At 38.3% G+C, this 24,215-nt stretch overlaps 1 protein-coding gene across 1 annotated transcript in view; it reads right to left on the bottom strand.

Moving 5' to 3' along the window:
* Positions 1-24,215, bottom strand: part of ADGRV1 (adhesion G protein-coupled receptor V1) — a 3,979,741-nt gene that overhangs the window by 2,249,416 nt on the left and 1,706,110 nt on the right. The window contains exons 65-66 of the mRNA XM_044064182.1: positions 18,450-18,598; positions 12,494-12,695 (exon numbers count right to left, since the gene is read on the bottom strand). Coding sequence (XP_043920117.1) covers positions 12,494-12,695; positions 18,450-18,598 — 351 coding nt within the window. The remainder of the gene's footprint in view (positions 1-12,493; positions 12,696-18,449; positions 18,599-24,215) is intronic.

Below are 24,215 nucleotides of genomic sequence, written 5' to 3'. Positions count from 1 at the left end.
TTATCTAATTATATCTTTTTAGAATCTGGTCCAATGTGCCTATAATTCTATTTTTCCATTGGTTAGAAGGAACTGAATGTTACTATTATTAACTGTAGTAGTAGCAGCAGTAATAATTGCACTAAATTTAATTTCTAAGGATTTGATTTAGTTGGCTAATGTTGCTATGAGGAGTTTGTCAGTATGTGCTACCTTTATGTGGTATGTGAAGTTCCATTTTTTTTTTATTCATATGTATGAGGTTTACTTAACTGATGATGTAGGGACAGTGGCGCTAAATGTTTGATAACAATGGTAGGATTTTGATAAACAAAATCTACACTTAAGATCATATTCATGTTTGTATTAGACCCCTTTAGCAGTAGGCATGTTGTCTTGTGGGCATTATTAGGAAATATATAGGAATCATTTATTTTCATTAAAACTGTGCACTGATCCAACACCACTATCAATAGATAAATAACATCAAAAGTCACATTCATCATAAAATCCAGAAATGGGGCTTCACCCCTTGTCCTCCCTTGGATATGTAACCCTATTCCTGCTCTACTCCTGCCCCAACCCCAATTTTATACATTAGAGTACTAAACACCCTTTCCCTAACAGTGCCACTAAACAAGACACATGCACAGCCACAGACACACACACCAAACATAATAGTACCTAAGCATACCAATGTCTATCCCCTTCCCAAGTTTTTACTCTAACAATAACCCATCAACACTTGAACACATGCACTTAATTCTAATGCTGAAACTTTTACGACAAATGTAAGTTTTAGCATTACTACCTACTCCCACTTAATATATATATTCAATTTTGCACACCTCAACTATTCCACCACCAGACAAAACTTACATTCAATTAGTTATGACACTGGAAAATTCTTCTTACTGTAAGTTCAAGCAAATGCATTGTACCCATAAACACACACACTCACACACACACACACACACACACACACACACACACACACACACACACACACACACACACACACACACACACATATATATATATATATATATATATATATATATATATATATATATATACATAGTCCTAATATGCTTGACTGAATGTATATTTGACTGAAACATAATGTGAAAAAAGAGAAAGTACATTTAACTGAATGGAAATTTAACTAAAAAGCCATTTTGTTGACATTTGACATAACATGTGTCGGAGGGTAGCCTTCTAACTTGTCAGTGGGAGTGGTAAGCACTAGGTAGCCTATCTACCACAAGAGGAGTGGTTTCTGGCCCAGAAATTGTAGTTTATTTTCCATTTGGGCATTTTTTCCATTTCTTTCAACTTTCTGGTTTAAAAGCCCATGTTTGCGCTTGTTTCCCACCTTTCCAGTAACTAGTCTAGTCCAGATACAGATTTGCTGTATCCAGGACTGTTTGTAGCTTCTGAGTGGTGCCAAAGTCTGCTCTTCAATTTTTCACTTAGATCTGCTAGTTCTCTCCTCTCCTGCACTTTTACTAGCTTATCAGTCTAGCACTTTACCAGACTTCTTGTACCAATTATTCTGGCACACAAAAGTGCTACCAGCACTAAACGTTCTACAAGGAAACAGCTCCAGTACTTATTATTAATACTTACCCATCCAGGCATGTCTAAAGGTCAGTTCCCTGTGCTTTCTCCAATTAATCTGGTGAACTTGGGCATCCTGAGGCAATGTAGCAACTGCCTCATGTACACTAACAACCCTTTCATCTTACCGCCCAACATCAGACTTGTGAGAGATGCACTTGTATATCCAAATTGGAAGCCATGCACTCTCCAGCAAAGACCAGAATAGCTGTTCAAGAGGAGAAGGTCAACACTTGCACCACACCACATGGAACACATAGCCCTCCAGAACACACACCAGCACTGCCTTCACATAAAAACACAAACCACACACCCACCTTTGCGGAGGCTCTCAAAAATCTACCCAAACAGCAGAGACCTCCAAGTCAGAAATACACTCAACCACCTCAACACAACACTAATCATGAGACACATAACTGTCCTAAACAGTGTGCCACTCAAAAAAAGCCCCTAAGGCAGAACAGCATGCCCAACACACTAGTCATAGGTGACTTGATAGTGAGGCATGCTAATGTCCCATTCACTAGACTGAATAATTAGAAGTAACAGTCATCTGCCTGTCAGGTGGCAGGATCCGCCACATAACGCATGCACTCAGGTCCCTCAACAACAGGTACAAACATGACTCTGTCATTGTACATGTGGGTGTGAATGACTTGATATGTACCTCCCTGGACTACATGAAAAAAGACATGTTGGAGCTCTCGGATTATGTAGCCCAGGCGGGTATGACCCTAGCCCTGAGCAGCATCCTACCATCACCCAGAATGATACCACAGTACAAGCAGAAAATGATCAATTTCCAGAATTGGCTAAGTTTCTGGTGTCATTCTAAGGGGGATCCAGTATCTGTCTGCCTGGGATGACATGATTAACAGACCTCGATGCGTTGCCAGAGATGACATGCATCTGTCACCCCTGGGCTTCCAGATACTGGCAAAGGCTCTTGCCACCCCTATAGTGCCTTTTTTAGGCAGTGTTTCAAAGACCAAATTACCACCATAACAGCTACAAAAAATGCAATCTGAGGGTCATGCTGCTCAATGCTAGAAGTCTAGATCTGAAAATGTACTCACTCAAAGCACTCCTTAAAATGGAGAACATTGACATTTGTGCTGTAACAGAGACCTGGTTTAAGGCAGCAGAAAGAACCCCTGCACTACCAGGCTATAACTCATTTCACACCTTTTGGCCCCAGAACTTGGACTGAAGCTCCAAAGGTAGTGGTGTTTCCATATTCATAAAGGATGCGCACACCTCCAGACTGGTAGCCCAACATAATGCATCAGAGATACTTCAGGTGTAGCTAACATTGGGTAAGACAGTGATTCAGGTCATAGCTTGCTATAGGTCCCCAACAATGTCCAAAGACTCACAATGTTTATGACTCACACTCCCCGTTCCTAAGCACATTGGAGAATATTAGAGTCCAACCTAACATTCTCATACTGGGTGACTTCAACCACACCTCCATTAACTGGAAAAAAAACCCTCATATACCAATACACTTGCCCATTGTTTCCTGGAATTCATTAATTCAAATGCCCTGGACCAGCTCGAGCTCATTCTTACCCACCAAGAGGTAGCAACATCCTTGACCTGGTCATTACTGACATGGGCAACCGTTGCTCTACACCAGTAGTTAACTCCTCCCTGGTTAGATCCGACCACAAACTAATCACCCTGGAAATCCACCCCCCCCCCATTCACAAAGGTAACCACCATGAAAACCTTCTCCAAAGCTAACTTTGGACTCCTAAAAACAGAGGTGGCTAACTTCATGGCACCCATGCAAATGTAGAATAGTTGCAGGACTGCCAGATCATACACCAATGCACTGTACATGCACATACACAGATGCATGGATCTCGCCATACCCAATAGAACCAAGATACTCTCCTCCAAAAAAAGGAAGCTAATCTGGTATTCACCTGCCACAAACAAACTCTACAACAGAAGGAGGAAACTGATGTGGAATAAGATGAAGTCACAAGACTGGAAAAGCTCCCTTATCAGCCTCAACAAAAAGTTGAGATCCCTCATCAAATCCTCCAAAACTAGCTATGAAAACAGAACTGCAGCAGATAGTAAAGACAATCACAAGGCCTTCTATAGTTATGTAAAGAATCCCCGTGGCAATACCCAGATTTGCTCTGAGCTAGTGGACAGTGGTACCTCCTATACTGAGCCAACAGATATTCCCAATATACTGTCCGACAGATTCAGTGCCAACCTTACCCATCTTTCCCCCCCAAAGGACCAATCACAATACCATTAGATTGCCAGGCACCCAATATTACTGCTGCATAGGTTAAAACAGCACTGTTCAAGACCATGAATACAGCTTCCATGGGACTTGACAACATCCCTGGCTGTGTTCTACATGAACTACAGAGTGAACTGGCACCTCACCTGTGTGCCTTGTTAAATCACAGCCTCACCTCAGGCTTTGTCCCTACTGAATGGTGCACTGCTACAGTCATCCTTCTCCACAAAGGAGGAGTGACTACAGACCCTGGGAACTATCGCTCCATTAGCCTGACGAGTTTGATATGCAAAGCTATGGAATGCATCATCATGGAACTAATAAACAAGGATATAGGGAATCTCCAAACTCTGGATCCCACACAGTTTGGTTTTGTGAAGGGTGCTCACCTTGGTTGACTTCTTTGAGTCAGTCTCCAGAGCTGTGGATGAAGGCAAGGTGGTTCATACAGCCTACCTAGATCTGGCCAAGGTGTTTGATACCATTCCCCATTCAGGAATTATAGAAAAACTCACTAAACTAAGCATCAATCCCTATATCACTAGGTGGGTTGCAAACTGGCTCATAGATAGAACCCACAGTGTGAAAGTAGTGGACTCCAAGTCAGACTGCTGAACAGTGACGGGTGGAGTCCCACAGGGTTCAGTTCTGGGTCCTCTCCTTTATTTATTTATTTATTTATTTATTTATTTATTTTCAGTTTGGTTACTGGGGAAGTTCACTGGGCCAAGAAGTGCCCATTTTCAGTGGAGGCCTGGGGAGAAAAGCTCCATGAACAGTATAATACAATATAGGTTACAAAAATGCAAATAAAGGTTGCAAAGTGAAATACCATACAATATAGGTTGCAAAAAACAAATAAAGGTTACAAAGTGAAATAAGAGTAGGGTACATACATTCGAGAGATGCAGAGTGTAAAGCACATTATGAGACAGTTTAACAACTTGACAACAGATTTTTTTTTTTTTTTTTTTTAAACAATATTTATATGCTCGGAGTCAATTAAAGTCTGCTAGTTCTGGATCTTTTAAGAAATAAGAACAAGTATGAGAGTATAGTGGAGTGGGGTTAAGGGGAGCTTAGTTGGGAGTCCCTAGAATTTAAGTGGGGTGAAAGCAGGAGCATTTCCATTTGGAAGACAGGTGAAGAAAAAGTTGAGTTTTGAAGGATTCAGTGTTGGGTATAGTGCTAAGTGAAGGAGGCAGAGAGTTCCATTTTTAAAAGTTGAGTTTTGAAGGATTCAGTGTTGGGTATAGTCCTAAGTGAAGGAGGCAGAGTTCCATTTTTTACCTAGAGAAAAGGAGAGTAAAAGCTGGCCAGTGGGTCGTTTGGGTTTAGGAATGGAGATTAGGTTTTGGTGTTTGGATCTCAGTGATCTGTTAGGGATGTATGGAGGAAGGATGTCCTTTAAGGCTGGGCATTTATCAGGGGAGAATATTAGTTTGTGAGGGGTGGTTAGTTGTAGATAGTCTAGGTGGTTAGGGAGTCCTAACCAGTTCAGAGAGTGAAGGCTGAGGCAGTGGTGAGTTGATGTTTTGGATTTGGAGGCAAATTTAGAGATCTTATTATAGCAAGCTTCGAGCTTAGAGGTGTTGGTAACAGACAAATTGGTTAGAAGAGGGGCTCCATATAGAAGGGAAGGTAGGAGGTAGGTGATTGCCAGGGTATGCCTAGTGGAGTTTGAAAGAAAGTGGTTGTTCCTATATAGCATACCTAGCTTTTGGTGGGTTTTCCTAATGTTTTGTTGTATGTGAAGATCAAATTTGAGGTGTTCGTCAATGGTGATGCCAAGGAGTTTTGCAGAGGGGACCACTTCAATGGCAGTGTTAGTTTGGCTTAGAACATTGAAAGTGTTTTTGTCCAAAGAGGAAACCTTGGAGGGGAGAAAAATTAGTATTTTGGATTTATTGGAGTTGAGAGAAAGGTGTTTTTGGTGCATCCAGTTCTCTGTAGTGGTAAAGGCTAATTGGGTTTTGGTCAGTAGTTCAGGAAAGTTTGGGGCAGAGCAGACCAAGGTAGAGTCATCAGCGTCCTGTTTGGTATCTACTTCTCTGAAGTCCAGACCAACACAAAGGAGCTCTGGCTGACAAAGTTCACAGATGACTGTAAGTTGGAAGCTATTATTAACTCCCCAAGTGATGATGACATCTTACAGAAAGGCCTCACTGAGACCAGCAACTGGTGTCAGAACCTTGCTCTTAAGCTCAATGTCAAAAAATGAGTCTTCATCCCCTTTGGGAAAAACCCAGTTCCCATGAATTACCACATCGATGGTAGTCCACTGAACATAGAAAGGTGTTATAAGAGACCTGGGAACACAGGTTGACAGCAGCCTCTCTTTTGACCACCACATTGCCACTGTGGTCAGAAAGTCCTTTTATGTTGTGGCACATCTCATTACTAAGAGTTTTGCATCCAGGAAGAAAGAGGTCATTGTCTTCCTCTACTCTTCATTCATTAGGCCAGTCATTGAGTACAATGCCCCATTTGGCATGTACCTCACTAGACACCTGCAACAACTAGAGAGGCCACAAAAGTACCTCATAAAGAGGATCCTAGGCCTTAAACACTTGTCCTATATGGACACACTCAAAAAACTCCATCTATTCTCTGTCTCATATCGCCTACTTAGAGACAATCTCTGCTTGACTTACAAAGCCACGTCTGATGCAGTTCTGTTAGAAATGCTACATCTAAAGAAATCCCAATCACTCCGCACCACACGCTCCAATGACATCAACCTCATTACCACAATCAACAGAATGTGCTGGAGGGACAGGTCCATAACACAGAGACTGCCCTTGCTATGGAATAGACTTCCCATACATGTCAAACAGAGCACCACACTGGCCCTCTTCAAGAGAAACCTTGATGAGAGGATGGAAAATAGAAAATTCACCCTGGGGATCACTCCAGTGGCGTTGCTTGACAGAGGCACTGGGAACTACGGTCAGGTGGCATGATGTCAGGGTAATCCTATGGGCTAGGTTTGTAAAGGCTCCAGGGTCATTAGCCTAGTACACACCTATGAACCTATGAACATATATACCATCAATGCTCTTTTGCAGTGGGCAAGCCCCTGTCCACTAACTCCAATGTCACATAACAGTAGAGTAAAGGGAAAACACCAAAAGCAGTGAATCAGTGTTGGCACACAACCACAAATGTCTATAAATCTGGGAGTGATAACAGGCATTACCAGTCCATACAATATCCTATAAATTATTATCCTAACAACTTCATCCACAACCCGTTTTTCTCATTTTGTACATGAGGATGTCACTTCAACAGTGACAATCATCTAGAGCCAAGGTTTACACTGCTGGGTGGCTAGTCCTGCTGCAGTAGTTCTTCCACACCACATACTCAGACCTATGGCCAATTTTGAGTGCCCCAATCCACCTACTGCATGTCTTTTGGAAAAGTGGAAGGAACCCAGAGCAAACCCACATGTACACAGGGAGGACATGCAGACTCTGCAAAGATGGCACCCCAGGTGAGAATTAAACTGGGAAACCTCTTGCTGTAAGGCAGTAATAATATCTGCTGTACCACTGCACCAGCTAACCCTACCATCTCCTAAAAAAAGGACATCATAAATACCATTGCTAAACTTCAATAGCTTTTTTTTTTTACAAAATGGCGTTTCAGTCAGAAGTACTTTTCAGTCTTTTTAGATATACATTCAGTCAAACATACTAGAATCATATCTTGCTGTACAAATATATATAAAACTCTGAAATTAAATGTCATCACTCAAAATGCTGAGTGCCGACAGGCTGAAAAAAGTACTAAAATTAGAGGAAAAGAATAGAACTTCTTTTTTTGCAAGGGACAAGCCCTTGCACCTCCAAACTATATATATATATATATATATATATGTATATATATATATATATATATATATATATATATATATATATATATATATATATATATATATATATATATATATATATAAAATATATATATATATATATATATATGTATAAAACCAACTTCGAGATTGTCATACCTCTTAGAAATGGGAGGATATTCTATTCTATTCAGAGAAATGGCCAATGTGGACTTATATGTAAGTCTGTTTTTCGGCCATTCAGTCTCATTGTCTTGGGAATCACTCTAGCAGACCAAACATTTCATAAAAATATTTAATTACTTATTTTATCCCTATCAATTGCAATATTAGACAGACAACTTGGCAATGTGCAAGCTGTAATTTGTTTTTTTTATTTATTTATATGGGGCAGTTATTATAACTTAGGGGAGTGTATACTTAGTCTGTATTTAAGTGGTGGGATTTGTTTCTGCTCTTTTTTTATAGTGGGAGTAGAATTGTATATATATGTTAGTTACGTTCATTTGTTTATTTGTATGTCTTGTTTTACTTTCTGTTTGTTACCTCAAGAAGGAGCTAATAGACAAAATTTTATTTAGGCTACACGTGTGGTCCTAAATGACAATAAAGTTTACTTTGAATCTTTGAATCTTCAATCTTAAATAGGCAGCCATTTGGTTTAGTAGGAGAGTTGTGTAATGGTCTTCTTGGTAAACTGAGTTTATGATGAAACAGCATATTTCATTTCAGATTATTTGAGGATGTTTGTATTTGTTTTTTATGTGTGGCAGTGATGGGCAGTCCTTACTCTAGCCAGTCAAGCAGAATACAAACAGCTACCCTTGCTGGGGTTGCCATACAGATTAAGAGTCTTCTCTCCCAGAAAAATAGAAAGTTAATTTTCTTGCATGTTTTTTCATTGTGGTTCTAGAAGATAAGACGAGTCAAGGCAGATTCTCAAGTATTTGAATGAGGTAGTTGTTTCTGAGGAGGAGTTGCTTATATGTAAGATGTGAAGTGTCTCAGTGGCTTTGGAAAGCCTTTGATGTGTGCCAAATAGCGCTAATTTTGTTTCAGAGGAGTTTAATAACAGTTTAAGCTATAAAAGCCATTGACTGATCATTGCACTTAAATTTGTGTTTTGTTTTTTTTTGTTTTTTACTTTAGTTATGACTGCTACCATGGAGTTCATATATAAGTTAGGTAGTGTGGGATTTGTGGGAATAGCCCAAAGTTTGTTTGTTTTGATGTTTACATACAATTGCAAGATATCCATGTTCACTGGTTGCAGTGTAAGGAAATAGTGATTACATTCTTCTTGTTGTAAGCTGATGTCTTGGAACATGGTTGTAAGGCATGTTTGGTGCAGATTACATCAAGTTTTGAATTAGAGGTTATATAGTGGGTACATTATTATACTGACTCTAAGGTTGGCCAGGTTTGTGTAAAGTGGAAACCTAAATTGAACTAATAACATACTTTTCTTTCTAATCTGAAGCTGCGTGATTTTTCAGTTAGTATGTTTAATGACTTGCTATGTAAACAAAAATATATTAGGAGTGAGGGAGACAATATCACCAGCAAAAAACAAGTTCTCAGATACCTTATAGTAATTGCTCGAGTTTGTATTCTATAGAGTTTGATTTTACTGTACTGAGTCACAGTGAAAAGATACTCAGTGTTTCAGTGGTACTTCTTTATTTTGTTTATTTTTAACAAGCAAATGGGTGGATTCATACACACCAATTTCAAAAAGACTTAGATAAAGATGTAAATACACATTTTCACTGAAAAGCAAGATGCAGAATAAAATTTAGCATCACAGATAATGACCAGCCTATATAGAAAGTAAGAGCAAAACAGCATAATGTATTACTTTCTTATAAATGCACACATATATTATTTAATATATATTTTTGTACATTTTAGAAAGGAGTTGGAGCAGTTTCGTCATTCTGCCACATTTTCTCAGCTCTTCTCTTTTATTAGTGGCAGCACCATAATTTCATGTTGACCTTTGTGTATGTGTAAATGTGCATGCCTACATGTACGTTTATGTAAATGTGTACTTTGGAGACACTCTATAATAAAATATTAAACATTTGCACTCACAGGGTGAATGCCAGAAAAAATATACTAACAACTCTCTAAGGTATGCAAAGACATAAAATAACCATTTTTTTGTAAAACATATGTGACAATGGAATGAAAATAGCAAACTAAATTTTATATTCTCATAAAGCAATATGCAAAGAATATTACGTTTGTGCACTGATGACAATCCTACTGTGATTACCCTAACCTTGTAATTATCTGATTATACTACTTTTACTTTGTGTAAGTGTAATATGTGATGCTGTACTATTAATAGGTACTTGATTTGTCATATTTCTTACTTCCATATAATTGTTCTAATTGCATTGTGGAGCATTTCTCCCCGGGCCTCCGCTGACAAAGGGCAATTGCTCAGTTTGACCATCCCAGTAAACAAATGTCAAATAAATAAATAAACTAATAAGAGCCAAACAAAGAAAATAGCACTATTCTGTCGTGATATGCTATGCTGCTATGACTCTCATCTGATTTGTAAGCCTTGGCTTTGACATTATAAGTGCAGACCTTCAGTGTTTTAACAATCAATCACACATTACTTTTTTCCTGGTATAATTTTGTTTATCCAAGGTAAGGAATTTTTGCTATAAAATGTTTTCGTGCAGCAGTTTAGCAGTAATCAATGACTGAGAGTGGGTAATGGGTTAGCCCACAGCTGGCACGATCTGATCACTAGGGCACAGCTCAAGTTATCAAACTGGTAAGTCAGCTATATGTAAGCCAGCATTACAACAGAGGAGTTGATTACTGCTATCATACAATCTTCTTCTTCTTCTTTCAGCTTTTTTCTGGTTAGGGGTCACCACAGCAGATCACCTGTCCGCTCATGATTGGCAGTGGAGTTTTATGGTGTCAAGTTGCCAGCCCAGCACCCAACCTTCCACAGAAGGTGCACACACGCACATCTAGGACCAATTTAGAGTGTCCAATCCACCTACAGCATGTCTTTGGGACGTGGGAGGAAACCGGAGCACCTGGAGAAAACCCACGCAACCACAGGGAGGACATGCAGACTCCACACAGAAGGCATCCCAGCCGAGAATCGAACCAGAGAACCTCTTGCTGTGAGGCAGCAACGCTAACCGCTGCACCACTGCTATTACACAATGCATTATTTAAAAAAGAATCACTTAATAAAGGGGCTGTATCTCAGAACTTCTCCCTCCTGTAGTATTTCACCATATCTTTCGTGGATGGGGACAGCATTATAATAAACTACGCTTGAGTGAGACATCTGCCGAACACTAACAAGACAACTTTTGAGCAGTATATTATCATAAATCCAATTATTTGTGGGCATGTGTGTGTGGGTGGGTGCATGTGTGAGTGTCTGTTTATATGTTTGTTAGGAGTTAGGAATGCTAATGTATCGTACTTATGTATGAGGATATGTGCAAATTCCTTACATCCTTACATTCTTTACATCCTAGTAGTGACTTTCAAGTAAATTTTTTAGTCATTTTGTAATTCTTTTTTTAATGTGCCTTTGGTGGGGGCGAAGACAGTCTCACCTTGTTAGTAGATCTGTTTCTTTTATCCACGTTAGTGAAAGGGAGAATATAAGTGGCTGTAACCTCTGTTTTTACTAGCTACAGCTGCGGGACTTGTTCTTGTAAGGAAAGCTCGATTTTTCGCAAGGACAACGATGGATCTGTCCAATCAGTGTCCATGTTTTTCAGTATAAGTAGGTTTCATTGTATAACTGTATACATCATTTTGAGACTAATTCTGTCTGTTTCGTATCCTGAGTGATGATTTCCTAAAGCTGTGTCTGGTACAGTCACAAACTAAGAAACTTTCAAAACTAAGATGTGAGCGTTTCTCTGCTAAACTCCTGGCTAAGAAACTGTGAGAACTACCATGTGGGTATTTATCTGCTAAATTCCTAAGTGTAAGAATTCAACTTTTAAACAAATTGCAAATAAACTTTTATGGTTATTTTTTTTTCTAACTTGTTAATATATATATCAGGAGATTTGCTCTTTTCTTGGGTTTTCAGTCTTTTTTCTTTTCGGCTTGTTGTTACAGGTGCAAACATTTCAACTGGAAGCCTGCAATAACAAATATATAACTATTTAATTACTTTAAGACCTAACAAAAGGCTTCTGTGATATAAAGGTTGCAGTCAGTCTTAAAACGGACTACCATATCTGGATTGTATGGATGGAGGTCCTAAAAATATCTGGCATTCTGCATTTACACCTCATGCACAAAACTGCATTCAGAAAAGTTTCAGTGGAACTCTGTCCAAAATTAATATTTTATGAGGAGATAATCACCTCAAACATCCTGTCAAATATGGCAGCTTGAACACTCCCTCTGCTAATAAATATGATCACCTCCAAGCTGTATAATACTTGTCTTTTTACACAAAAGTCAACTATGCTATTCCTTTTTTCAGCAAATTGAGACAGAAACATTTTTGAGATACAGTGCTTGAATTAATATGACATTATCACTTCTGGTTGAGCAGAACAAAAAAAATGCCTTTCTGGAAGCTAATAGAAGACAGTGGTGATTACAGAATACTGTTATTTTTTTATTTGTGTGATATGATTTGCCAACAGAATGACTACTCCCTGTGGTATATATGATGTAACTAACATGAATTAAAGATGAAATACTTTTGAAATGTAATTTCTTCCACAACAGCAAAATGCTCATAAATCAAAACTCACCTCTCGGTGTCGTCTATTATTGTTATATTTATAAAAGTCTGGTTTTGTCCAGAATAAAAGATAACAGAGTTGTTTGGTACACTGTAATCCACACCACCAGGATATGCAGATATACTTCTAGTGGTAAAATCTGCTGTCACAAATCCATAAGTGCCTTTTCTTCTGACCACTGGAATCATCAATGTCCCAACATCTTCTTCCACTATGAATAACACAATAAGCAAGTGTTAAATACATAATAAAACACAATTAATAAATAACAATGATCTGATGGTGTAGCTTAGTGTTAAGACAATGGTCTGTATAAGGGTTTTAACATGTTGATCTCCATTTACAATACACAGCCTATAGTTACTTCTAGTCTGAATATGAGCAAGTCACTTAACCAAGTTAAAGCCAATGTTCACACTTGTAAAGAGATACTTTGGTCTACTGAGCCTTTTGAGCTTAATACAGAATTAAACAAAGTAAAAGAATAACATAGTATGTAGTAACTCTTCATATGATATACATGTACCATGTTAGTTTGTCATGAATACCCAGTAAAAGTCTTAATATCTCAAGATCATATGATTAATATTGTCACATGGATCCATTAATCCAGTATATAGGGATTTTTTAAAAATAACAGCTGGGCATCAGCCAATATAATATGCTCAATTTTGTCACACTGCAGTCCTGTGTAGTTATGAAATAGATACCAACCAGCTAAAAATATATATATTCAATGGAACTTGTTGCAACATTCTCCCACCCCAGATTTAAATCTCCCCATCGCATGGTCATACAGTACTCAGTAAGGGGGAATCCCTCCCAAAAATAAACACTTGCCATACCTTACACAGTATGCAGGTGTTCCACACTTATCCCCTTTATACATTCACAGGGCATCTGTACCCACACAGTACACAATTAATTCATCCTAGTAAATATATGATGCAAGAACGAATGACAGATACAATACTTTTTTCAACATTACAGTCAGGAAAAGCAGGAAAAAGTGATGAATAATGTTAGACTGGTCAACACACCAGTGGGTATGCCAACCAAGACAATCTTTTATACAAAGGGTGCTTAGTGTCACATACTATAGACAAGATGTACTGTAGCTTTAAAAATACTAAGTCATCTGGGGTGTGAGACATGTAACAGGGATATATTGTGGAGTCCAGAGTAAACCACAATGGGGAAAGCATCACATTGTCAGAAGAACAGTTTGTTTTTCCTGTTGAGCATGGAGCACTATAATGCCATGTTTCTGCTTGCTCCTGGTCTCACAGCACTGCTACTGTTTCCAGTGTTCATGCCATTACAGAGGGCAGAAAGAACTCTTGAACAAATAAAGGGATTCATTAGTATTTTTCCCCATATTTTACCTTTGGAGCTGTACCATGCTTGTGTCACATCTTCATGACCTCCCCCTGATGTAGTTATCCTGAAACCAGTTCAGGAATGGTAGCAGCTCCAAAAAGGTGCTCATGAATGGCCTTGAGAGAGCCTAGAATGTGAAACAGGCGTACATATGCAAGTGCAGCTCATGAATGGCCTTGAGAAAACCAAGAATGTACAACAGTGGTACATATGCAAGTGCAAGAATCTATTTGACTTCTAATTCCTCTCTCTTCCCCCCTAGCATACAAAACACATCATCCAAAGCCTCCTTTAAAAACCTCATTAGGCAACATCTCAAGCAAAGTTGGCAGTGCCATGATTGCTCCCCAGGCTAGTGATACAGTACACATACTAAACCTAGAGTACTTGATAATAGTTTTCGCTCTTACTCACAAACACTGGCTAATTTACAATGTATGTACTGTACCTGTGTGCTATGTATGTATTCTACCTATGTTCCAAATTTCAGCTGTACACCACAAATCTATTAATTACCTTTATTTTGAAATTAAGATTTTCTTGTTTGTTCTCTCCACTGTAACTGCAGATGTGCTGCATACTACTATAAAAACATGTGTATTGTAATTTGTGTGTATACTGATCATGTCTAAATATCTAAATGTATCTGTATTTTTTCTATGTGGAGCTTTTCTCCCCGGGTCACTGCTGAAAAAGGGCCTTTTTGGCTTAGTCAGACACCCCTGTTTAACAAATGTAAAATAAATAATTGTTAGTCAGTGTGGGCAGTGTACTTAACCTGTAGCCCATATTTCTATATCCAGAGCCAAATATTCTGCCCAGGTGGAACTGGCATCCATATGAATTAGCCCCAGGGAATGTACTACTGTCTGCATTACTAGCTGCCCTTTCAATGTTCAAATATATATTAGTCTCAAGTTTAACCTCATACTCCTCTCCAAGGTCTACAAGAGTATCAGACACCCACAAGTAAATTCTTGCGTGTCATTAAGAGGTAAACCACTGCACTGAAGGAGGTATCCAAGTATCCCTGTTATCTATGAATATTGTAAGGGTACCAACATACAGTCATCCACACTGACTGGCTAAAGGCTCAAAGTTAGGAACAGATTTTAAATATTACTCAAACTCATCTAAAAATGTTAATGCAGCAATATGTTTTGAATTAACATGTATTTTCTGAACAAAAAGAAATATGAAACTCTAATGTCTGGTATTATTAACTACCTGTGATCCTGTTATAACAAAAAATAAAACATTTTATGAGTAACAGGGCAAAACCATCAAGTCAAGAATAGCAGAGAGGTGTGAGAAAGCATCATCCTTGATGTGCACAGGACTGCGCACCAGGCATGCATGATTACCCTTCATGTACACTGGACTGTGTGCCAGACATGCGGGATTACCCTTCATGTACACAGGACTGCATACCAGGCATGCAGGATTACTATTCATGTACACAGGGCTGTGTGCCAGGCATGTGAGATTACCTTTCATGTACACGCGAGTGAGTGCCAAGCATATGTGATTACCCTTCATGTACACAGCACTGAGTGCCAGGCATGCAGGATTACCCTTCATGTATGCAGGTCTGCATGCCAGACATGCAGGATCACCCTTGATCTATAAAGGACTGCATGCCAGGCATGCATGATTGCCCTCCATGTACACATCACTACATACCAGACATGCGTGATTACCCTGAACAGTGGGAGGCAGAGGTTGTTCTTGCCATCTTCCAGTGTACATTTCTATAGGATGAAAAGTTCACTGCACATGGGATTATTCTCCTTTGGCAAATCCATTATACTGCTGAACATCTTCCTTGAGGTCAAGGTTCCATCATTCCTTCTTTCTGTGCCACCATATGAGCTGCTGCAAGGATCTTTCCCCTGCTGACCCTTTTTGTGCATTATTGTAGTATCTAGCATATATGCTACCTTACGCAGTTCATTCTGCTGATTCAAATTTTTAGGTCTTCTTCTTGTAAACTATAGCTGCTATGGCTTATTCCACACACTAAGTGCTATAGAGCGTCAGTTCTGATCACAAATGCAATATCATCTTTTATTTTGTAAATGCCAATATGCACTGAAGACCAGTTATGGTCTGACAATCACATCTCATAATATTTTGCTCCCAGGGTGGCTTCCTTGTTTGCCTCGTCTAGCTACACCTCAGCACTAAGATGCCTGTTTCTTTACAGAGTCCAAAAAAAACAGCCATTAGACAAATGTTCTTGATGATGTCTAAACCCTTCATGATAGGCACAGTCTTATCCCAAAGGCAGAGAGCAGTCCTGCATGCAATCCTTACTGTTCCTCACTCCACTTGTTCATAGTTCTTTCACTAACAAACACCGTGATGCATGCAAGCTCTAGAGCTCACGGGATGAGTGTTGCAGCTCATGGGAGTTGCCTTGTAGTATATTGATGCTTTGGGAAGTTAGAGATGCAGCACTTTTAAACCTGCAACTGCCACAGTGGGAGTAAATCATATTAGAAGCAACTGCTTCATTCTTCTTTTTCCTCAAATGCTTAAAGAACCTAAATTAAACCATACCAGTTGCAAACATAGAAAATGGTTTAACTATATCCTAAAATTGAAACCAGAATAAAAAGTATAGCTCTCAACCTTCCATCTCCAAAATGAGGAACACCCGCCTTCATAATGTGGAACAAATGGGCAAAATGTGGAACACATACTAATGGCTTGCTAACAACTTCAACTAGGAAGGTCATAGAATGGTTAAAATATGCTGGTTTTGCTTATAAAGAAGATCCTTTAATGAATTAATATGATTAATTTCTATTTACCATGGATTTTACTTAAAAAAATTCCTAACACTGAATGTGTGACAGACTCTGTCAATGTGGAACTTTGAGGAAGTTCGAGGAACATGAACTTTTTAAGACCCCAAATGAGGTACGTTCCTCGTAATGAGGTACACTTGAGAGGTATGAGTATAGAGAACAAAAAAGAACTACATTAGCAGACATATTTAGTGAGAGTACTAGATACCTGAAGGAAATTCCAGCCACAGTAAAGCTAGACAGAAAAGCTTTTTTATTCAAACCTTAATTGTAAAAAAAATATATAAAATCAGAATGGTATTCACAGCCACAAGAAAGAAACTTCTGTGACAGTCAAATCCTAGAATAAACCGAGACAAAAATATAGATCACCTTTCTCAGGACACAGAAGTACACTTGAGGGATAAAAGCAACAGTGTTCTATATCATTTCCAAGTCACTCCAGAATCCTATCTTCCCCCAATATTTCAAAGCAAGCTACAAAAATTAGCAGCTAACAGCTGTTGCTAATATGAACATTACTCTGGAATTAACAAAGTTGCCATCTTTTCATACATGCTGACTGGAACATTTCTCACAAACGTTTAACAGATTTGTGGAGTATAATTCATAAATAATGTAACTAATTTTCCATTTATTTTCAAAATGAAGATTAATTGTATAGAGCTTTAGTATGACAGTATAAAACAGAGCTTAAGTCTATGTGCTGCTGCATTGATCCTGTACAAGTCTAGGGACTGATCCTCACAGCATCTATTTGCCTTACATGTGAGTCTGAGGAAAGTACTTAACGAAACATGGCTGCTGGGTAATTTCTGTAAAAGGACTGTATGTAAAGCTGGATTATACAGTTGACATTTTTTTTTTGTTATATTGTTTTGTCACAATAAGGTATGTCAATAATATTATGATTTATCCAGTACATATAGGGAAATTAAAAGACAGGTCTTCTCCTACAATGCTAAAGGTACCATCTTTTTATAGGAGTCATCAATGCCCTGTGACAAGGGAATGAGCAGGTAATATTACTTTCATGCTAACTACATATCTCCGAAACTTTGCCAAGCTGAATACCTAATCCTTATGAAGATGGGAACATTTCAAAAAGAAATAAACAGTATATTTAAAAATATATACCTCTCCTAAATAAAAATCATAATCCTTAGATACTTGGATTGTCTGCTTATCGCAAAACATCCCTAAACAACATAAAATATCAAAAGTCATTCAAAGAACTAATTGCAAAAAAGCGCCAGCTAAAAACAATCTAATAAAAACTATGGGAAACAAAAGCAATTACTCTGCTAAGACAATTAAAATATATTCAATGCACAAAGAAGGCAAAAGAAAAAAAACAACCACAATGTAAAAACTTATGTGGCCTATCTAAAACAAAAATCACCCTTGCAACATATTTTTTACTACTGTGCTAAAAATAGTTCCGCTCAACAAAGTTCAAATACACCATATTCAAAAAACAGAAAAAATGGCAGTGTAAATTGAATACTTGACTGCTTGAGGGTATATAGGTTTATTATTTGTACTGCAAGGATTCTGGTTCTCATAATGTCATACATCTACCCACCTTTTTATTCTGATTGTTATGTTTTCATTTGTATACAGCTATATTTAAGATAGTTGATTGCAGTTTTTTTGTTTCTGTTAAAAATCGCAGTCTTAAAAGCATCAGTTATATACCCATTAAAATCTTAGCAACCCGCTGTTACAATAAAAGAGTGTACAATCATATATAATCTTGTTTAGGTACTTACCACGTAGAACTACAAACCGTGGATCAAATTCTATAACACCCTCAGCATTGTCATTTTTCTGGATTACAATCCGAATGGAAGAAAGGTTGCCGAATCTGGGTGGCTGGTCCAGCTGAAGTCTATTTTCTCTAATGGTGAAATCATACCAGCTTGCAAATGACAGAAAATTAGAGGGTGTGATTGTTAGTAAATTTGTCCTTTAATTCAGAATATACATACAGGCATATAGGCCTAGTGGTTGGTAATGCAAACTAGTACATCATATGGCAGCAATAGGAGATAGCCACCATGCATGCACTTTGATACAGTCTGCATTCTGATACAATCATCATATGTGAAAAATCTACACATGCTAAGCTATAATTTGCTCATGTTTAAATAACTTTTATACTTTTCTATCTGGAGACAAGTACTCTCGGTAACACAAAAAAACCTCATAGGTTCATACAAGATTACTAGGCTAACAGCTTAACAGACCCTAAATGTCTAGCCAGTATACTCTGATTTTATCCAATATATGGTCCCTAGGGGCAAGAGGATGGCATGGATTTGTGCCTATGTCTTGAGTATCTTGCAGATTGCCCCTGTCCATAAGACACATAGGCACTACCCCAGGTGTGAATTTGCAATTACCCATCTATTGATTCAAATTGCATTTGAAGAGGGCCAGGGAAGGGCTCTGCTTAATGTGAAAAGGAAGCCTGCTCCTTTCCATGTTGCAATACTGAATTTTTCTCTTTCTTTCTTTCTTTTTTTTTTTTTGTTTCCCTGTATATAAGGTTATATGAAGTCAACAGTTAAGATAATAGATAAATAAATAGATACGTACATAGAAAGATAGAGAGACAAAAATAGTCAACATCAGCATAATGACAAGTGCCATACTGTCTGAAAGTTGATTCCAAGTGAAAGCTTTATTTTTGAAACATGTCAGATTTAATGGTCTGCATAGAATTCAGAGTATTTTTTGTTATTTTTTTCTGTACTGCAACACTAAATGTTCAACATATTTTACAATCTCACTTTATCTTCAGAGCACTGAACATTTTCTACTTTTTTCTTCAAAAGCTGATTACTTACAGTCTTTGGGAACTGGAAAATAATGTTTAACTTTGATCAAGAAAATAACAGCTACATGAAAAATAATGTTTAGCCTAGATCAAGAAAATGGCAGCTACCTCATTACTGAAATGCCTATACTGCACATCTGTGGTAAAATACTAAGAGTGGTGTTCACAGTCATTACACAGGTGTGTTAAGGCTACCTGCATTGTCTGTGAATGTATGCAGCTAACCTGTAATTGATAGAAGTCACTTACAGCAACTCATGATGACATCTAAGGAGCATAAGCAAATGAACTTGTAATGAGATTTAAATTAGGAATGATGTAAACCAACCTATGCCAATTAAGCATTCTCTTGCCTATTTGTGATTTACAGTGGAATTTTCCCCTTTTCCATGCTAGCCACAGATAGGTTATATTAAGAGGAGTCCTGCCAACCCTATCTACTTTGTAATCCCTGAAAATGCTGTCATTTGCTTCTTGTTCTTTCCAGGTGAGAAGTGCTTGTCTTGGCTAATATAATCATCCAAGAAAGCAAATATACAGGCAGAGGATGCATCACTATAACTTTGATAATTAGGAGATACTTAACAGGTTTAGAGCAAACATGGACATTTTAAATGGGTATGTACGACCCCATAGGGTTACAAGAGGAATGAGTGGACTTCCTAAGATATGTATACTTCTCACTATACTTGCCATGGTGACCTTTGAGAGACAGACTGGGCACATGTTGGGGATCTCATAGGCTTCTGCCTCAAGGATACTGCAGCAGTTCCTGGATGCGGTCTTGGCATGTGTGGATCAGTACATCTATTTTCCAGTGTCACCTCAGGACTGAGCCAGGACTATGTATGTATTTAATGGGGTGGCACATTTCTCTGATGTACTCAGTGTGATAGATTGTACTCATGTTGCAATTAGGGCCACTTCTGGTTCATGTGGAACATGGTACCATAGTAGAAAGGGCTACCTTCCATCAATTGCCAGGTAGAGTGTGATGCCTGGGGGTGCATCACCAGCATCTCTGCCCAACATCTTGGCAGAGCACATGGCTCCTATATCTGGCACACTAGCTCATTCTACAGCTTCTTCTGCATGTCAGGATGCCTGCCCAGTGGCCATCTTGTTGGTATTTATTTTCCTTTTTTCTATTGTATTTAAGTAATTATTTGTGGCAAAGTGTATTGCTAAATAATAAATCATTTTTCTTTACTTTTGTCCCTCCCCCTTCTCTCTCTCTCTCTCTCTCTTATTTATTTTATTTATTTATTTGCATTTGTTTTCTGAGATAGTCCACTGGGTCTAAGAGTGCCCATCTTCAGTGGAGGCCCAGGGAGAAAAGCTCCACATATTACATATACATTGATGAGATAAAGTTACATAACGACTGTTAACAGATTCAAGTTACTAGTAAGCAACATTATACAAAATACAAAAATAACAATTTACATTCAGGTAAAATATATACATGTTGATATACAATTAGAATTAGGCTTTCTCTTCTTTAAATTTCATCTTGTAGCTGAGGATGCATAAAACTGAGAGGGAGAAGAGTTAAATTAAGTGAAGACAGACATTTCAAAGTGTTAAAGTTGTTAGAAGAGGTTTCTAGTTTCATGTAATGCTGGAAGAATGATTTGAGCATGTATAGAGAATGGTGTGGTTAGAAGTGGTTCTGATTGACTTTGTTTTGTCTCTTCAGTGATGCTGAATATTCACTGGAGGCAATGCTCATGACACCAGTGAGAAATCCAAGTGGATCTACAGAAGAGACCTATAACACATCCCTGTCCTAAACCTGTGTTGTCATCAAGAGGGTATTTGTTCTCCTGAATAGAGCTTTCAGGTGCCTGGATGAGTCTGGGGGTGCTGTTCAGTATGACCCAGCTACTACATGCAGGATGTTTACAGCATGTTGTGTTTTGCACAACTTGATCATGGGCTGGTCTGGTAGTAATGTGGCCCATGCATTCACTACAGCTCTTTGTTCCATGCCTGTCAACCTCTAAGAGCAAGACATCTGTACTATGCTTAAAATGATGTAGGGACAAAGGCCCAAAAATAAGGACAGATTTTAATTATTGATTTTAGAAAGTTAAACAGTTGCTAGAATTACATGTTTTGTATAAGCATGCATATTCTGAAGGATATAAAGTCTGAAACTCAATTGTATGTCATTATTTGGAGACTTCATTCCTCAGTGATTTGCCAGAAAGCCACATATTTTACAAGGGACAGACCTAAAACATGAGACAAAAATCTGGATATTCTGTAGGAATATAGATAGTTGAGAGCTTTGCCAAGTTCTACTCCAAATGTGAGTAATGGTAACCAGTGAGCAGCTGTGGTAAGGGACCCCATACAGCAGGATTGGTCACTGCACGTGGCTCTGCAAGTTATGAGGTGGAGGTTAGTCCAGAACTCTGAACCAAGAGATTCAGGTAAGTGTTTTCCTTTTTGTAAAGAAAAGAGTATAAATGATGCATGAAGTAGTATTTGGGGGTTATGCTGTGTGGTTCATGTTCATTTGAAAGTCTTTCTTGTCTATAAATATTTTTTTTGTTTCAGAACTTGTATTATTGTTTGTAAAAGTCATGCCCGAGTGCTCATTGACTCTTGTTCAATTATGTCATAAGGCATCATATAAATAATAATCAATTTTAACTGTACAACACATTCTACTGAGCTGGTGTGTCTAAGTATGCATGTACTGAATGTCTTCATGAGGGATAATTAATAAAAACTGTTAATTCAGTATTTAACATGAGTTCATACTTTGCATCTGAATGGAAATGTATCATATTGTTTTTTATATCTTGCAATTTCTTCTCAGATTAAAGTATGTTTGCTGAGGTACTGCACAGAGATTATTTTGATTTTGTCACACAATAATTTATGACTTCAGAAACAAAAAGTGTCATCATTTGAGTAGTTATGAGGGTGATGTGGCAGCAGTGTTTGTTTACATGGCAGAATACTCATTTTAATCTGTAATTTCTAATTAGTGTTTCTTTGAAAATGCATATATTACTTCTTTGAAGTTGTCTGTAACTGCCAGCTGTAAGAATGATAATCCATACAGCAGTGGTGTTAATGGCTACAATTTCATGTTTTATCATACAGATTTCTTTTCACAGTTCCCTGAGATTTTAAGCTGTACCATTACAGGGATGAAATGCATACAGTTTAAAGTGTCCAAGGACCCTCCCTTTTATTTCATTTTAATAACTTATTCCCCTTCAGTTAAACATCCACCTGTGTTTCTGAAGGTCAAATTGTATGAATCAGAATTGTCACAGTTGATCCACAGTAGTTGCAGATCAAATGAGTCATACACATCTCTCAATTATAAGCTAGGTGATAGTACAAGAGATTTTGAAGAGGGGCTGTCATGAGAGCTGGGTGATGAGTTGGTACTAAGTCACGACCTACTAAATACAGGTGATCTTATAGACACTGATCTGACAGTGCTGCTTAATGTGATCAGGGCCTCAAAAGAGAGGTTCTGCTAGGTGAAGATGAACATTGCCATGGCCTGCATGAAATCTGCTGAGCTTGTTTCTCACAACTAATTACAGTACTTTCTTAAGAAGCAGTTGTAGTTTTATGTGACCTGCCCCTCACATGTCCAAACAGTACCCCATCCTTTTCTATTTTTAAGATTGACTCCCGTTTGAGTTTGGTAAGTCCTATCTAGTATACAAATGGAGGCAGCCACGGATGCTTTTTGTGCCACCACACTATGCCTCAGTGTGATCATGGCATTATTCCTATTCTGGAAATAATCACACATACCCTGGAAGACTCTTACCATTTCCAGCTGATTCTCTGTAGCAGTGCTCTGAGCCATAACAATGTTACTGCACATTTGCTACTGGGTAGCCAACGCTTTTCATTTTTACTGGAATTGCCATAAAAATGCCTGTGCCTAGCTCCCCTTTGTAAAGGTGTCACTGTGGACACTGCTACCTCTTAATGTCTGCCATCACCCTCAAAGTGTTCATTTGGGTTTGGAGATACTGGTGTAGAGGTGCATGGGGTGTTCCTCCTGTAAAAGTGTGAGTGTGATGTCAGCCTGTGCTTGACTTTGCAATACACTGTCACTTCCTGCAGGATATTAACATGTTGTGGGGTGTAAGATCCTGCCATTAAACTTGAGGACTATGTGCCACTGTCCTCAGGCTGCCCCATAAAAATGACTATGCTAGCATCATCATAATCATCTTCATCAGCCATTCTGCTGCCAATTTCCCCCAAACTTATTGGTAAAGTGGAACTGCTTGTTTCATCTGCTGACCCTGCAAAAATTATTCAAAACATTCCTTATAAAGAAATAACATAATGTTCTTTATGTGTTTTATGGAGGTTTAGAGGACACTTACCATGCACAGTGCTATCATTGCCATTCTGTGCAGATGTAGAAGGTTCACCTATTGATAGTAATTGTCAGGTATTTAATGTAATCATTTCCTTTCAACATTCAGTTCTCTGTATAAATATGTGTTACAGTTTTTAAACTAACCTTCCTGAACAGACGAGTGTAGCTGCTGCAGATGTTGGTAATAACTAGTGTCCACACCACTTGTGATTATTCCAGTGCCATTCTCGTCTGTGTCTTAGTCATCCCTATGGATGGAGGGAAAGTAGTTCTCATTCCGTGTTAATAGGATAATTGTTGGAGGCCCCCTAGTAATGGTAT

The sequence above is a fragment of the Protopterus annectens genome, chromosome 2.part2, assembly GCF_019279795.1.
Source record: "Protopterus annectens isolate FY-2018-M chromosome 2.part2, PAN1.0, whole genome shotgun sequence".
Classification (NCBI taxonomy): Eukaryota; Metazoa; Chordata; order Ceratodontiformes; family Protopteridae; genus Protopterus; species Protopterus annectens.
This window is presented reverse-complemented; position numbering and strand designations above follow the sequence as displayed.